Raw genomic sequence first — 16,208 nt, forward strand, 5'->3', positions numbered from 1 at the left:
CACATATTTAACTAACTTGAATTTCCCACCAGGTTCATTAAAACTGGATTTGAACTTCACAAACATGGCCATTAAGCACAGTAACTGTCATTATTTACAATCTTGTCTCACACTCAATAATTACCGCAGAGTACTTACTGGCTTGGGACATTTCTGAGGTACAGGTGTTATTATGTCGTCACTGTCTGTAGTTTGTGCTTCACTGACTTCAGAAGCTTGTTCATAGGATTCTTTATCTGCTAGAGAAGAGGCTGGAGTTACAGAACTGTCTCAGAGCACCCTGTCTCGCTCAAGAAGAGATCCAGTACCTACATCATCAACCCACTGTCTGGTCACGAATTCTGAACACCTAGATTTGGGCTGCATTTATTAGGAATCAAACACTCTTTTAAAGATTCACTGATTCAGAAGCTTGCCAAACACACAGTGTTCACTTCTGAATTAAAAAGAAAAAAGAAAAAAAAAAGGGAAGAAGGAAGAATAGAAGGAAGATAGAAAGGAAGTTTGTCCTTTTCTAAGGGCTAGAGAAAATGACCAAGCCAAGGAAAAACAGTGCAATTAGGGAGTGGCAGATCGCATTTCCACAGCCTCAAGCACAACTTCTCATCCCACGTGTCTCTTTACAATGTGACCTTGACACATTTTATTGAACATTCAAATTTCCTTTTTGTAGAGTGCCTTTCAAATCTTTTGCTCTTTTTCTATTAGGTTGTCTTTTCCATATTGATGTGTGGGAGTTCTGTATATATTTTCTAAATTTGAGCTCTTTGATGGTTATATGTGTTACAAATATCTTTTCCACTCGGTAGGCTGCCTATTTAATCTCTTACTGAACAGAAATTCTTACTTTTAAGGTAGTCAGTCAACTTTATCAATATTTTTCTTATGATTAGTACATTTGTTTCTTATTAAATCTTTCCTTATTCTGAACGATAAATAATGCTGTTATGAGTATGTGTGTACAAGTCATTGGGTAAAGAAATATTTTCATTTCTCTTTCGTAGCTACCTAAGAGTAGAATTGCTGGGTTGTAAACTATACATTTAACTTTTTAAGGAACAGCCAAATATTTTTTCAAAGTGGCTGTACTATTTTACATCCCCAGCAGTAATGTATGAGGTTCTAATTTTTTCACACTCTGACTAACACTTGGTATAATCGGCCTCTGGAACATATCAATTCTAGTTGGCATATACTGGTATCTCATTAAGGTATTATTTTCTATTTTTCCCAATGACAAATGATGTTGAACATCTTTTTGTATGTTTATTAGCTATCCATATATCTTCTTTAGTGAAAGTCTATTAGAATCTGTTGACCATTTAAAATTAAGTTGTCTTATCATCGAGTTTGAAGAGTACTTTATAGATGTAAGTTCTTTATCAGAATGCGATTTGCAAATATTTTCTCCTAGTCTAGAGCTTATCTTTTTGCTTTCTTAATATGTCTTTTGAAGAGAAGATGTTTTTTATTTTGCAGAAGTCTAGTTTATCATTTTTTATTTTATGGATCATGCTTGTGGTGCCATATCTAAAATATCTTTGTCTAATCTAAGGTCAAACATTTTATACTATGTTTTCTAGTAGAAATGTTATAGTTTTTGGTTCTAATATTTAGATTTATCATCTATTTTGGTTAATTTAGCATATAATGTGAAATAAGGGTCTAATTCTTCCCCCTCCCCCACCCGGTTGTCTTAGCACCATGTGGTTGAAAGATGAGATTTCACCATTGAATTGCCATAAAACATTTGTTGGAAAATCAATTTACTATAAATATGAGGGTTTATTTCTGGATTTACAATTGTTTCACTCATCTATAAGTGTATCTATTTGCTAATATCACACTGTCTGCATTATTGTTGCTTTATAGAAAGTTTTGAAATTAGGTAGTACAAAAATTGTCACTTTGTTCTTCTTTTACACTACTGTTTTGGCTATTCCAGGTTCTTTGGAATTAAATATAAATTTGGGGAAGAATTGCTCTTATTAACAATAATGAGTCCAATTTATAAACATTATTCAATTTGTTTGAATCTTCCTTAATTTCTCTTAGGAGCTTTTGTAGTTTTTAGTATAGAAGTCTTATATTTCTTTTGTTAAAGTTATTCCTAAATATTTTATTCTTTTTTAAATGTGGACGATATTGTGAAAAAAAATTGTTTTCTTGATTTCATATTTAGATTGTTCATTGAGAGTATATGGAAATACAATTGATTATGGTATATTGACTTATATCCTGCAATCTTGTTCACTGGCTCTTAGTTCTAGGATTTTTTTCCAATTTTTGTAGATTGTTTATAATTTTCTAAATACAGGGTGATGTCGACTGCAAATAAAGTCAGAATGACTTCATTTCCTATCTGTATGACTTATTGCAATGACTAAAACTTTCACTATAATGTTCAACAGGAGTGGTGAAAGTAGACATCTTTGTTCTCAATCTTAAGGGAAAAGCATTCCATTTTTTACCATTAGGTAGAATGTTAGCTACAGGTTTTATTATACTTTATTAGTTGAACCAATTTCCTTCTATTCCTAGTTTGCTGGGAGCTCTTATCAAGAATGGGAGTTAGATTTTGTGAAACGCTTTTTTTTTTTCCATCTATCGAGTGGCTATGAAGCTTTTATTCTGTAAATACAGTGTATTAAATCAATTTTTAGATATTAAACTAACTTTGCCTTCCTGGAATAAATCCCACTTGATCATGGTGTGCAATCCTTTTAATATATTTACATTTTGATGGATTTGTTTGCAGACATTTCCTTTAGGATATTATATCTGTGTTCATTATGGATATTGGTCTGCAGTTGATTTTTTAAAAAATGTCTTTGGCTTGCTTTGGTATCAAGATAATACCAGCTTTATAAGTGAATGAGTTAGGAAGTTTCCCTTGTTCTATGACTTTCTCAAAGAGACTATGAGGAATTGGCATTATTTCTTCCTTAAATATTGATAGAAGTTATCGATAAAGCCACCTGGGCCTGGACTTTTTCATATAGGAAGAGTTTAAATTACTAATTCATTGTCTTTACTTTTTATAGCTCAATATTGATCTCTTGTTCTTTTTGAGTCATTTTTGGTAATTTGTATCTTTCTAGGAATTTTTTCTTTTCCATCTAAATTACATGAAGTTGTTCATAATATTCTCTAAAAATCATTTTATTAGTGACCCTACATTCATTTATGATTTTGCTAACTAATGTCTTGCTCTTTTTTCTTGATCAGCATGCCAGGTGTTAATTTGTTGCTTTCCGGCTCAATATAAAAACTTCACCATCTGCTTTGCAATAATGGAGCTGGACCCTGTAAATATTTCTTTGCCAGCTGGCACTATGTTAAATGGTCAGGGCATTGGTTTATCAAGTGGGGTACTTCTTATTCAGCCTCTCAAACAAAAAGAGAGCCAAGAGGCTGGAGACAGCTTTTGACTGCCAAATGTCGATGAAGTTCAGATAGGAATTACTGAAATGAAAAGCACAGTCCGATGAGAACAAACCCTTCTCCCTGATGATGGACATGAAGGTGGTTTTGCACTTTTACAAATCTCAGGAGTAGCTTGTGAAGGATGCAATGAACTATGTCAAGGAAATGTCTCTGCATTTGAAAACTAAAATAGACTTGTCCTTCCTCAAGTATTGTTAAAACTTGTAGACAATTTTGTTGCAGGTAGAAAAGGGGATAGCCCTGGAGAATGATATAGCATCAGAATCAGATGCTCAGGTTTAGAGTCTTTATTTCTGGACATCAGTCAAAAGCTTCCTTTAATACCTCATCAGTGAAGATTCTTTATGAAAAAGTAGGCTCTGCTACCTGTAATCTCCAAAATGTGGTCCTCAAAAATATTTCCCCAGTTGATGCTTATCGGAACATCTACTTCACCTTTGGTGGACATGAAACTCTAATGTGTCTTGCCCTTTTGTTCTGCTACCATTCATCAATGAGATGATCTCTCCTCCTCCTTCAAAATCAGCCAGTCCCTGGCATTCTTGAACCTCATTGTAAATGAGCTCCTAGATGAGGGCATCAAGTTGCTATGCATGGCTTTGAGACACCAAAAGTATTTCCTGTTAAGGCTGTCATTTGAAAATTGTTACCTTACAGGAACTTGTGGCAAGGAGCTGTCTTCTGCCTTGATCCTCAAAGCAGACACAAAGGCTGACACACCTGTACTAAGCAAAAAATGCCCTTAGGAAAGGCAGGGTGAATCTTCTGTATGAGGGCTTGAGTTATCCCCAAAGTAAACTACAGACCTCGGTATGATGGTGCTGCACACCACCAACGATGGCTGTGATCACATCTCAAAGCTTCTCCAACAAAAATCAGCCTGGCACTCTTGATCTGGAGCTGAATCACATAGGAAGCTTTGAAGAAACAACTGTGTAACTTGAGATGTAGTATGTGGTTGGGCGATGCTCCATCACTTCTTTCAGTTGTGCGGCCCTTTCTTCTGCCATCAGCAGCAGCCAGAGCTGGATCACTCTGGACTTGGGCCAGAATTCCTTGACGTATAGTGGAGTAGAGATGTTGCATTAAGCCTTGAAACTTCAAAATTACCCCCTCCAAACATTTAAGTTATTAAAGATAAATAAATCTGATGCTCAAATCCAGAAGCTGCTGAAAGAAATAAAAAAAAAAAAAAAGCAACCCACAACTGACTATTGATAGTGACCATCAAGATCCTAGGAAATAAAGACCTCATGACTTCATTTTCTGAATGTAGATATAAATTATACCTATCACCTTAAATATTGTCTCTGTCCCCCTTCTTACTCATCTACATTTAATTAAATGTGACTTAGGCCTCCTCATTTTATGCTTTATGACTTTTTCTCTTTTCTGTTGAGCCATTCATTCTATAATAAAGTAATGGATCTTCAAGGTGATGGTGAACTTCCTATTCTCTCAGTAATGTTAGTTGATGGGTCAGATGTTATTTTAGCCTTGGTTGTGCCTCTGGCTTACATAAAACATGTACAAATCAGTTAACTTTGTTATGGATGAAATGTCTATACCTCAAGTATATCAAGAGAAATAAAGGTAAAAGCATTCATAAAACGAAATATTAAAACAATAGGAGGTTTATTTTCTCACAGGTCTGGAGGCCAGAGGTCCAAAATCAAGGTGTTTGGGAGTCCATGCTCACTCCAAAGGCTTTTCCTATTTGCCCTTGCTTTTTTCAGCTTCTCATTGCTCCAGACATTCCTTGGCTTGTGGCCTCATCACTCCAATCTCTGACTCCATAACCACGTTGCCTCCTCTTCTTCCTACCATGTCTGTCTTCTGTGGTCTCTCCTAGACACACTTTCATTAGAGTCCACTCAGATAATCCAGGATTACCTTCTCATCTCAAGATCTTTAACTTCACTTACATCTGCAAAGACTCTTTTTCATCTGCAAACTTTTTTTTTTTTTTTCAAGTAAGGTCACATATTTGCAGGTTCTGGGGTTTAGGACAGGGACTTATCTTCTTGGAGGCCACCATTGAACCCACTACGTTATTTAAATTTTGAATATATTTTTAAACCCCATGAGCTAATATTTTTGCTTTATATAGTCATTTAAATTAACCCATATTCTTTGCTTTCCAATCCTTATTGTATCTTTATGTTTTCTTCTGGGATAATTTTCTTTCAGCCAAAGAACAAACTTTACGCTTTCTTTAAAATGTAGCTTAGAAGCCAACTCTCCATTTTAATTTTTCTTTAAATGTCTATTGTTTTCATTCTGGAAGGACATTTTTGTTGTGCAGAGAATTCTTGGTTGGCACTTGGTTTTCTTTCAGCAGGTATCTTGCCATTGGTTTCTGGCTATAGTTTTAGCTCTTAACAAATCTAGTTGTCCATCTTACTGATGCACCCATGGCTGCCTTTTTCTTTTAAATGGATGCTTTTAATATTTTCACTTTGATTTTATTTTCTGTATTTTTACCCTGATATGTCTAGAAACTCAAATCTTGAGTTTCGTTTAATTGAATCCTAATACCTTTTATTTGTCTGGAGAACTCTAAGTCATTATCACTTCAAATGTTGCCTTTGTCCTACCTCTTTCTCTTTTTCTATGTTTAATTAAGAATAGCTTAGACATCCTCATTTTATCCTTTATGTCTCTTTTCTCCTCTGGTATTTTTCATCTGGTTATTTCTCCTTGCTTTATTCTGGATATTTTCACCAACTCTCACTTCAGTTGTGTCTCATCTGCTTTAATTCATATATTTCTCTCATAAGCTTCTGTATTTAGCAGTTCTATCATTTCCATTGATTAATTCCCAAATTCGCAATGTATTTTGCAAACATTTTGTAATCAATTCAGGGAAAAAAACCTATACATTGATGCCAAAAGTATTAGGTGAAATCTGATGAAGAACAAGATATGTATATAGTCTAACCAAGTGACCAAAGTTAACATCACAATGGTAGAACAAACTAACATCGCATACTTCCTAATGTGATATAGTGAAGACATAATATCACTTCTGTGATAGTCCTGTAAAAAACTGATGACCTGAATCTAATTATAAAAAAAAAAAATCAGACAAATCCAAACTGAGAAAGAATGCTTTACTGAATAGCTCACCTATACTCTCCAAAAATATCAGTTTCATGAAAGATAAAGAAAAGATGAGAAACTGCTCCAGATTAAAGGAAATGAAAGAGACATGACTAAATGCAATGTATACTACTGTATTAGATGAGGGGGTGGAAAGCCTGCTAAAATGGACATTATTGGGAAAGTTGGAAAATTCTGAAAATGGACTGGATATTAGGAAATAATGTACCCATGTAAAATTTGCAAACTTGATCATTATACTGTGATTATATCATTTCTTTTTTCTTACTGCAATGTATATCAGTAAGGGGGTATAATGTTTGCAACTTATTCTCAAATGCTTCAGAAAAAAATGATAAAGCAAAGAGTAGAAAAATGTTAAAATTTGATGGATTTGTGTGAAGGGCTTTTTGTGTCCTACTCAATGCAGCTTTTATATAAATTTGAAATTATTTTAAAATAAAATGTTTTTTATTTTTTACTTTTTGAAATTATTTTATTTATTTATTTATTTATTTAATATTTTTTATTTTTTAATTGAAGAAATGATTTAAAATTTTCCCCACATCTAATTTCCCCTCTCCTCTCCCCATTCCTCTCTTGTAACCACTAGTATTGTCCATGTCCATGAGTCTCTGTTTGTCCTGTTCGTTTGTCGCTTTTAGGTTTGTATCCCACATATAAATGATATCATGTGGTTTTCAACTTTTTTTTGTTTGGTTTATTTATAAAATGTTTTTTAAAATTTAAAAATCAATTTTCATAGCTCCGGTTCCTTGCTGACATTTTAAAGATCGGCTTTTATCTCCACGAAGCTAGTAAACACGGCTATTATGCAGGTTGTGTCTGATAACTCCAACATCTGGAGTCCTGGTGCATACTGGGTCAGCCCTTGTTCCTCTAGTCCTGCAGATGCCCACAGCACCAATCTGTCTCTCAGAGTAGAAGTGGCTCAGAAGGGTGCTGCCTTCAGGGTCCCAGACCAGAGGGGGAAATTCTGCCCTGGACAGACACCTGCCTACTCTGGGCAGACATCAGAGTCAGGCTGCATCCCATTTCCCTACTCTAGAAGTCCACCAAAAGCATGGTTCTATCTCTCCCTGACTTCCTCCAGACCAGCAATGTCCCAGGGCTGAAGTAGTTTCAGCCCATCCTTATTTGGGTTTGGTAATTCTTCTTTCTCTTATTGCCTCTTTAATGCTTTTAAGAACATTAAGATTTTTAAAAAATATATTAACTTTAGCTTTTTAGCGATCATCAGTGGGAGAGTTGGTCTGAATGACCTAGTTTTCCATAACTATAACTTGAAATCATGTCTGCTTCTCAGTGTAACACAAAAGCCTTGCCATAATTTAAAAAGAAATTTGGATTAACATTCCAAATGAGCCAATTACACTCCTCCTTCTATTTCTCGCAACGATAATTCACAAGGCACAGGAATGAATTAACAGTTTATACTTACTAGATAAATAAACTGGCTATAGTAGCTTTAAATACATAGAATGCTACTTTCTTTGAGAATTCCAGCCTTAATTGGCCTAATTAGCATACTGTAACATAAAAATGAGACCAGGGTCTTCAGTATTAATTTTCCATGAAAAGTCTAACAATGCAAGATGAACAAAAAAGTAACTAACTGTCTTGATAAAATAATTCCATAACTAAATAAGAAAATTAGATTTTAAAAAGACAATACCATTTTCAGAATGTAGGGTTTCCTTCTGTATCAGTGCTGAAGGAGATGTCATTTCCTCTTCCTCTTGCTGATTTTTAAAATCATCGTCTATGGAGATCTTAAGCCCTGAGAACTTCCATTCAGTGTAGTTCACCTGCTTCAGAATGAAAACACTTTTATATATAATTACATAGAACATACATAATTATATAGAACTATATTATATAATTATAATAACAATCAATTAATCAAATTACATATTAATATGATCATACAATTAATATAAATTATTATAATGTAAAATATTGCATATAAGTATATAATTGTATAATAATACATATCTATTATCTCATATATATATTTCTTAGGTGTTACATAGTAACTTTAATTCAATTTCTCATGAAGGCAGTATCAAGCACATAGTAAGTGCTCAACAAACATTTGTTTTTAATTTATTTTAATTGTACTTGAAGTGGACTGGTTAAAACTACAGTACTAAAGTTCTAAGCATAAAATGCAGAGTCCGTAATCTGTTCAATTAAATTACATTGAAATGAACAATCCAGAGGCTTATTAAACTACTTGTGTTTGTGGAAACACATATTAGCCACAAAAAGCCATGATTATTGTTTATCTTCTGTGTCTGCTTCTGCTTCTACCTCTGAGAATAATATATCTGGGGACACTGCAACCCGTATTTTAGTTCTTCAGGGTTTCTAAGGCCTTACCTGTAGCGTATTTCCATTTAAGATGTTACGACTAAGATACTCCATTCTGTTCTTTCCTTGGATGCTTGTTCTTTTGCCATGTTTTCTTCTTGAGTAGCTTACAACCTGGTGTTCCCTTTCCTTCCTTTCTACCAGCTGAGGAGGTTTTCTCTTAGCTGGGTACTGACCAGCTTCAATAGGAATCTCAGTAGATACCACCTGGTCCTAAATAGAAGGATCAGAGACAGCCATAGAAGATGATAGTTTAATAGCACTGATACTCAAGAAAGGAATTTGTAAACCATCACTGGGCTTTATTTCTCTCCTGCCACAGAGCTGAGAGATGCCATCTCTCTCTCCACCCTACAATAAAACGCAGAGGTTTGCTCTATGAATGGCCTCATGGCATTCTGAGGGATGCAGATTAGATTAGCAGAACATATGACGTTCACAGAAGAAACTTCTTTTCTTCAGATTTTAATACTATCTTCTTCAAATATGCTCCACAGGATTAGTGGAGGTATCTTACCTGGGAAGGAAAGACAGCCTTTTCCTCTTCAGATGGGATCTCTAAACGGTCCTCGGTGTCCTTCTCCTCAGTCTGAGCTTCTGCTTTTAGGAAGCTCTCCGGAGGTAGGTAGCAAGACTTCCAATCCAGTTGCACCTGCACAGATCCATTGGGTTTTCCCGCAGGGTCAATGAGGTCAAAATCACCTGAGAGGCACATAGATATTAATAAGATCTGATCACATGAAACAGGCAAGTGAGCATTTACCAGCACCTCATCTATTACCCCATTTTGATTTCACTACATTTTGTTTTAATTAATCATGATAATATATAATATATGCAGAAGTAATAAAGAATGGCGGTAAATATTTATATTCCCTTAGAATATTTACTTCTAATATTTCCTTAGAATATTTATAGGTGAAGATGGGTATCTCCAGGTTTCAGGAAAGGATAGTCAAAAGACATATGGAAAGGTATAGCTTGCTTGTCTTCAGTCACCCAGCCAATAAACAAAACTGCATTATCATTTCTATTACCAAATGATGGCTATGCCCTAGGTATACCAAAGAAACCATTATCTATGCTCAAGTGGTCCTTATTTCTAAAATAACAAAAGTCAAAAAAACTTAAGCAAAATGGCTTTTCCCAAATGCCAGACTTCTGATTTATAACACTGATTAATTTAACAGATGACTCACATTGTCTCTCTCTGGCAAAGGATAAGGTGCAAGTGGAAGTGTCAGACTTTTTTTCTTTAAAGTGTGTGAGGGAGGCCTCACACACTTCCTTGTACATCCAGAGGCTTGTTAAACATGATTGGTATACTGCCTGTACCCATCCACACCTCCAAATGAGAGTACAGATACCTCCACCGCACACTCCAGAGACCACAACCAGAGAGTCGACCCTGCTAGGGGCACCTCACAACCCTGGGTATGAAAGTAAGGTAAGGCAGTATGAAGTTAAGCTCCAAATTATGGGGAAAAAAATTTCAAGAAATTTCCCTGAGTCATGGTGAGACATGGTAGACTTGCTAACTTGAGTCTAATGTTTAAAAGACACAGCTTATAATCTGATATCTTAGTCACATGCTAAGAAAAAATAGGCCTTAAGTAAAGACAAGTACTGGGAAGCACGACAGAATCGGAAAACATTTATTCAGAGAAAAAAGCCCGGACTTCAGGTTGGCGGGTCTACCCACTTGGGAATCTTGCTTTCGTTGTTGAAAAGCAGCAGCAGATGCCAATGTTTCCATGTGATTAGTGAGGCTCTAAGTCTGCTCTGTCACTCTTGCCAATATCCTAGAATCCTTTCAGTAGGTTTTAAGAGAGGCTGATACAAGCAAGTAATCAAAGAAAAGTAGGATTAGGAAAGGGAGACAACACTGGGTAGAGATCATAAAGATGCAATAACCCTGAACTCCCACCTTTAATGGATTTGTTTTGTGCAAGAGGCAGCAAGGGCACTTGGACTTTGCCAAGGTACAAGCCAGGCTCTGAGTCTTCATCATCAAAAACGTACACGGACAGGGCCTCCTGCCTCAGATACTGATCCAGGTCAGAAGTCACAAGCACTGGGAATCGAGCCTGGTCTCTAAAGTAGGGATTGTTACTGGCTGGAACGATGGCAGTGTCGTGGTCAGAAAAGGTGAAGAAGCGGTACATGACATATGGACTGGGTTGGGTTACCAGCCATCTACTCCGGAGGCCACAGCATCTGGTGATTTCCACCTGGAGTTCATTCTGATGCTTCCAAGTCTCTGATCTGGACTGAAGAGATGTTGGTCTCGGATGGAGGAAAAGGGCAACCTGAGAGAGTTGTTTTAGGTGAATCCCAGCACCTTTGATGAGCAAGAGCTATGACTTAAAGAATTGTCAAATCCTGAATGGGTCATAGAGAAACCTAATGACTTTCACTTGCCTGCAAACTGGCTCTGGCAGATGGTTATCTGAGGGAGATGCTGGCACTGAGGCCTTAGAGAATGGAACACAGAAGCTATTTTGTTCACAGCAGGGAGAAGTAGCTAGCTCCAAGGGCATGGTTTCATTTCACACTTAGGCTTGACCAAGAGGAGAATCTGAACTAGCTGTGATGTGACCATTTTTCTCTTTCATTCACATTCAACAAACATTTATTGAGAATGGAAGACTGAGTTGTTCTCATGAGCTGCTTGGCTGAGGCTCCTTTGAGATGCAAGGGCATATCCTTTTTCTCACCTCTTCCTCCTGGGCCACCCAGGCTCCATGCACATTGGCTGACAGGTATGCCTGGGCTTTCTTTTGTTTACTGCATGCCTGTAGGCTGGATCTTATGGGGAAGTGCAGCCTCATCCAGTATTCTAGCACACCAAAGTCTTCTCCACCAGCTCCTGGTAGCAGAAAGTATGAAGGGCATGGAGGATATGGATGGTGTGGTGAGGATCAAGAAAAAAGGCAGAGGAAGAAAAAGGGAAACCACCAGAAGATCAACTATAGACTGTGGGAGATTCTGTATTAGTTCTGGGAACTACGGGAGGCTGACAGCACTTACCAGTAAGAGTGGCAGAGCCAGAGACTTTCTCTACAGTCTCCAGCACCCTGTCAAAGCAAATCCATCCAGCTGCAAGGGTGTGGTGCTCACTGGCTAGAGCCTGGTGTAGATCAAGCCGGGCTGAAGCCCCTTGAAGGTAGTGCAAAAATAGGGAATCTGTCTCTACCACATACTGGGAGGTGAAGTCATACAGGGGCTGTGGTCCCACAGCTAGTGGGGTACAGTGGGTTTCAAAATCATAGAAGGAATAAGTGCAGAAAGTGGTAGGTTGAGTATCTTCAGCCTGAGCCAGGGCAGCAGATGTCAGGAAGGCCTGGTGGATGTGCAGCTCAAAAAGATTCTCACTCTGATGTAGCCGAGAAATGTCCACTTTATCCTCATCTCTATGGGCTGGCAGTGTTTCCAGACATAATGACATCTGTCGGGTACCATAAGCCACATCTTTGAGCTGTTCTAGAGAGGAAAGAAAACTTCCCATCCATTAAAGGGTAGGGAGCTCTTCCTTAGGATAAAGGAAAGTGGACAGAAGGAGAAAAAAACCATGGCGGAAGTCCAAGTTGTGATTCTTTCAAGAAATCATGTGACTCCAAAGGAAAAGCAGCAGAATGACAACTGGAGTTTTGAATTCTGATGGCCAGATAACCCAATGTCTCTCCTTGAGAGAGAAGGTTCAAAATGAGTGACTGGAAAGTAAACACTAAGCTCAGGAAAACACTAGAGGCACAATGTCATCTATAAATGACATTGTTTTGGCTTATAGCAAGGCCCTATAAATTAATTGGTAATTCCATTAGAAAAGCACAAGAAACAGAAAATGTGAATATCCCTAAAGTTTGGGATATTGGCCATGGAAAGACAAGCAGGTTGTAGTCACAGTGTGAATTATATGACACCGGGCCCCACCAAAGAATGAGTCCCTTCTCCAGGCAGATCAGCCTCAAGACTTCATACTGTTAAGATTTGGTTTCATTGTAAGAAGGCAAAAAAAATCCACTTTAAGTTAAAGAGTAATGGAATAAAAAGTGGAGGAGGACACTTACTGGAAAGAGGTTGAAAATATTGGCAATAGAATGCAAAGATATATAAGACGATCTACCAGAACTGTGCGTTACCTCCCATGTTCAACCAATCAGAAACTTTGACATACAGTTTGCTTCGAATCAGGGAATATTTGAGTCATCATAGTATGTCGATAGTGAAGGTCCTATGTTAAGAGTTAAAGGAGCAGAATAAAAATATTTAGATACATCAGAATTTCTTCCTGCCCAAAATAAATGGAATACAAAGATTGACTAATGATTTCTTATTCATCACATTACTCAAAATATATTTAAAATTTTGCATTACATGACACAGGGTTAACAATCTTAGCATATAAAGAACTACAAATCAATTAAATACTATTAAGAAATAGGTAAAGGACAGAAACAGGCAATTCTCAAAAGAAATAAACATAAGAAAAACTCTTAAGCCTTACCAGTAATGAAAGAACTATTAAGTTAAAGCAAATGAATCTTCAGAAGTAAATAAGGGTATTTACCCTGCACAGGACTGGGAGAAAGACATGAGAATTTCAATCCAAGGGGGGATTTCCTTTGTTATATGGCAGTCACCTTTGAACAGACTCACTCTGGCATAAATAAATCATGCCCCGAAGGACCCACCTCCCTTTACTCCAGTTCCATGATCACTAAGTAACCGGCTTACTGATTCTGCTTTCCAGAGAAAGGGCTGCCCTGAACAGCAGCTCCAAATCTTCTCATGGCTCCAAACATTCTCATGACAACAATTAAACTGCCACTATCATAAAACAACAAATGAACGTTCTGGCTTAAATATCAGTCTTTTGGTTAATTTTGGTTAGTGTAAGTAAAGGTCTCTCACCACTGAGTATAATACCAAAGCCAAATTTGTTGACGTGCAAGATTGAGACCAAATCCTAGTCAGCAGTGACTGTACTAAATACAGGAAGTACCATATTATGAAGTTGTCATAAGCGTCCAGCCAGTTGCCCTGTTATGGTGACAGTCTTAAACTGGAACACAGAATTTGGAGACTTTTAGAGAGAAATCACAGCAAAGAATGATGAGAGATGAGTGACGAAGCTTGACCATCCCACTAAAACTGCTATAGGCCTGGGTTGAAGAAACAATCTTCAGAGAGGGAGTGTTTATGGCACCCTGAGGGCCAACAGCCATACGCTCTCATTCTCAAAATAGATTCAGCAATTGCTGGGCCCTGCCGAAACTCTCCAGAGAACTCAGAGAAAGATGCTGACGCGATGGAGGAAAAGAAGCTGCTAACTACATATTAAAACAATGACGACGATAGGATAAAGAACGGGAGGGATAAGTCATACACTGAGAACATAAGAAGCGGCCTTCTAGTCAGGTACACGGAGGGGAGCACAGGCATTAGCTGTGCGACGGGTCCCAAGGTGAGGAGAACAAAGTACTAAGACTTGCCGGATATTGGAAGGCCATGGCTTCTTAAAATACCTTCCAGCTGCTTGATACGATTGTTCTTGAGGTCTAGGAGTTGATTCAACCTGTCCAGTTTTTCTTTGTGATCTCTATTTTCATTATCAGCTTTCGTCACCATCGCCTCCAGTTCCTCCTGAAACAAAATAAGGTCTGAACTTTTCTATCACCCTGGCCCAGAACAAAAAAGCCCAGATAAAAAGGTGGTACTCGCTGGGGAAAGGTGGCTCTGCCATCTCCTTGGCAAGGCAAATTATCCACTAGGGAAAAAACTGGATTCCTCAGAGACCACTCTGGGACCAGCAGTGCTGTTAGTGCCATAGAATAGTGTTTTCTTGGGAAAATTTGAACTCAGAACGTTCACACCTGCCATTTTCATTAGCTGGCCCCTTCACTGGCTTCTCCTGCCAAGGTGCTATAGACACGTGTGAGTCCTCAAGTTCTTCAAAGGATAGCACCTCCTGTGCTTGCACAGGACAGCATATCACTTTGCACCAGCCCCAGAAACTCGGGTCTTGCTTCATTCCCACTCTTGTAAATAGTTCCCATGTGCCTATTTATCTATCCCCTTCCTGTACTATCTTTTCTTGCACCTGATAACACACGTTGATTTTGCGCTGCAGAATAAGCATGTCTCTGGTCTTTTCTAGTTCCAATGTTGTCTCTGCATTTGATATTTGCAACTCACTTAACATCTGGGACAGTTTCTTTTCTTCTTGGCTTTTTGGTTCACAGGGCTATAGAGAAAAAAAGCATTCGTAAAAAGGAGTATAAATATAATAGGCACAGTAAGAACTATTCTCCATAAAGCAGTTGTTGGTAATAGTAAAATAACAGCAGCAGAATCTACTCTAAACTGTAAAAGGGGATAATGTAAATTTACAAGTGCTATCTCCCCTACTTCCTCATGTTCAGTAGTAGTGGAAAGGAAGTTATCCAGCCTCTAATGGCTGTTTGTCCTCGGTGGATCATTTCAAGTCCTCATCTGGAAAAGATTAAAAACTTTTTGAGCTGTAAAAGTTAGAAAAAGTGTGTGAAGCTCATGAAGCTATTTCTACTCTCAGTCTGTTCATATCCTTCCAAATACTGTCCTCAATCAGTGCAAAATATTATTCAGTTAGTGTTCTAATCTCTTTCTCTTTTCTAGGGATATTTTTCAGAGATCCCTCTGTTGAGGGGACTTGCTTAATTAAAGATGCACATACCTCAATCAGAGTGGACTCTTGGAATAGAGCTGGGTGAATGGCTGGTTCAGATTGCCTGTCAGAAGATTGGGAAATTGTGTCTTCATTTTGGAGAATCTCTACTTCCTGTTTATCCTTCTGAAGCAGGTGGGTGACTTCAAGCTTCAGATCTTTGTTTTGAGCTGAGGGAAAAGTAACCCAGAAGGTTGAAACTCTGCAGTTATCAGTAACCATGGTTAAAGCTGGACCAAGTGTGAATTAAATTTTCTCACTAATGTTTAAGTCACTTATAAATTTGCCCTCAGAGAAATAGTTCTTTCTTTCTTCTACGAGGGGTTCTAGTTTGTTGACCCAGTAAATTGAGTTGAACTTGGAACTCCAAAAACAAAACAAAAACACCTACAGAACTGTAGAGTAGAAAGGAGAACAACAACAATAAACAAAAATAGCCACTTGACTGACTGGGGACAGTCCAAACTTTTGACAGCACTATCCAAGCCAGTATCTCAAAAACTCCCTTCCAACGCCATTCTGACTTCTATGCTATTGACTCTTTGTGGCACCCACTCTA

The 16,208-nt window shown here is 37.6% G+C and overlaps 1 protein-coding gene across 4 annotated transcripts in view; it reads right to left on the reverse strand.

The window, feature by feature from the left end:
* Window positions 1–16,208, reverse strand: part of RPGRIP1 (RPGR interacting protein 1) — a 56,316-nt gene that overhangs the window by 12,792 nt on the left and 27,316 nt on the right. The window contains exons 12-21 of one of the 4 annotated variants that reach the window (XM_016165563.2): window positions 15,659–15,819; window positions 15,047–15,190; window positions 14,439–14,589; window positions 11,974–12,426; window positions 11,661–11,812; window positions 10,871–11,252; window positions 9,461–9,645; window positions 8,953–9,156; window positions 8,246–8,381; window positions 139–236 (exon numbers count right to left, since the gene is read on the reverse strand). In XM_016165563.2, the coding sequence (XP_016021049.2) occupies window positions 139–236; window positions 8,246–8,381; window positions 8,953–9,156; window positions 9,461–9,645; window positions 10,871–11,252; window positions 11,661–11,812; window positions 11,974–12,426; window positions 14,439–14,589; window positions 15,047–15,190; window positions 15,659–15,819 (2,066 nt within the window). Of the gene's footprint in view, window positions 1–138; window positions 240–8,245; window positions 8,382–8,952; window positions 9,157–9,460; window positions 9,646–10,870; window positions 11,253–11,660; window positions 11,813–11,973; window positions 12,427–14,438; window positions 14,590–15,046; window positions 15,191–15,658; window positions 15,820–16,208 lie in introns of all 4 variants that reach the window. The other 3 variants (XM_016165562.2, XM_016165561.2, XM_016165560.2) reach the window with 3 other exon arrangements.

This window comes from Rousettus aegyptiacus, unplaced genomic scaffold, assembly GCF_014176215.1.
Source record: "Rousettus aegyptiacus isolate mRouAeg1 unplaced genomic scaffold, mRouAeg1.p scaffold_m13_p_3, whole genome shotgun sequence".
NCBI lineage: Eukaryota > Metazoa > Chordata > Mammalia > Chiroptera > Pteropodidae > Rousettus > Rousettus aegyptiacus.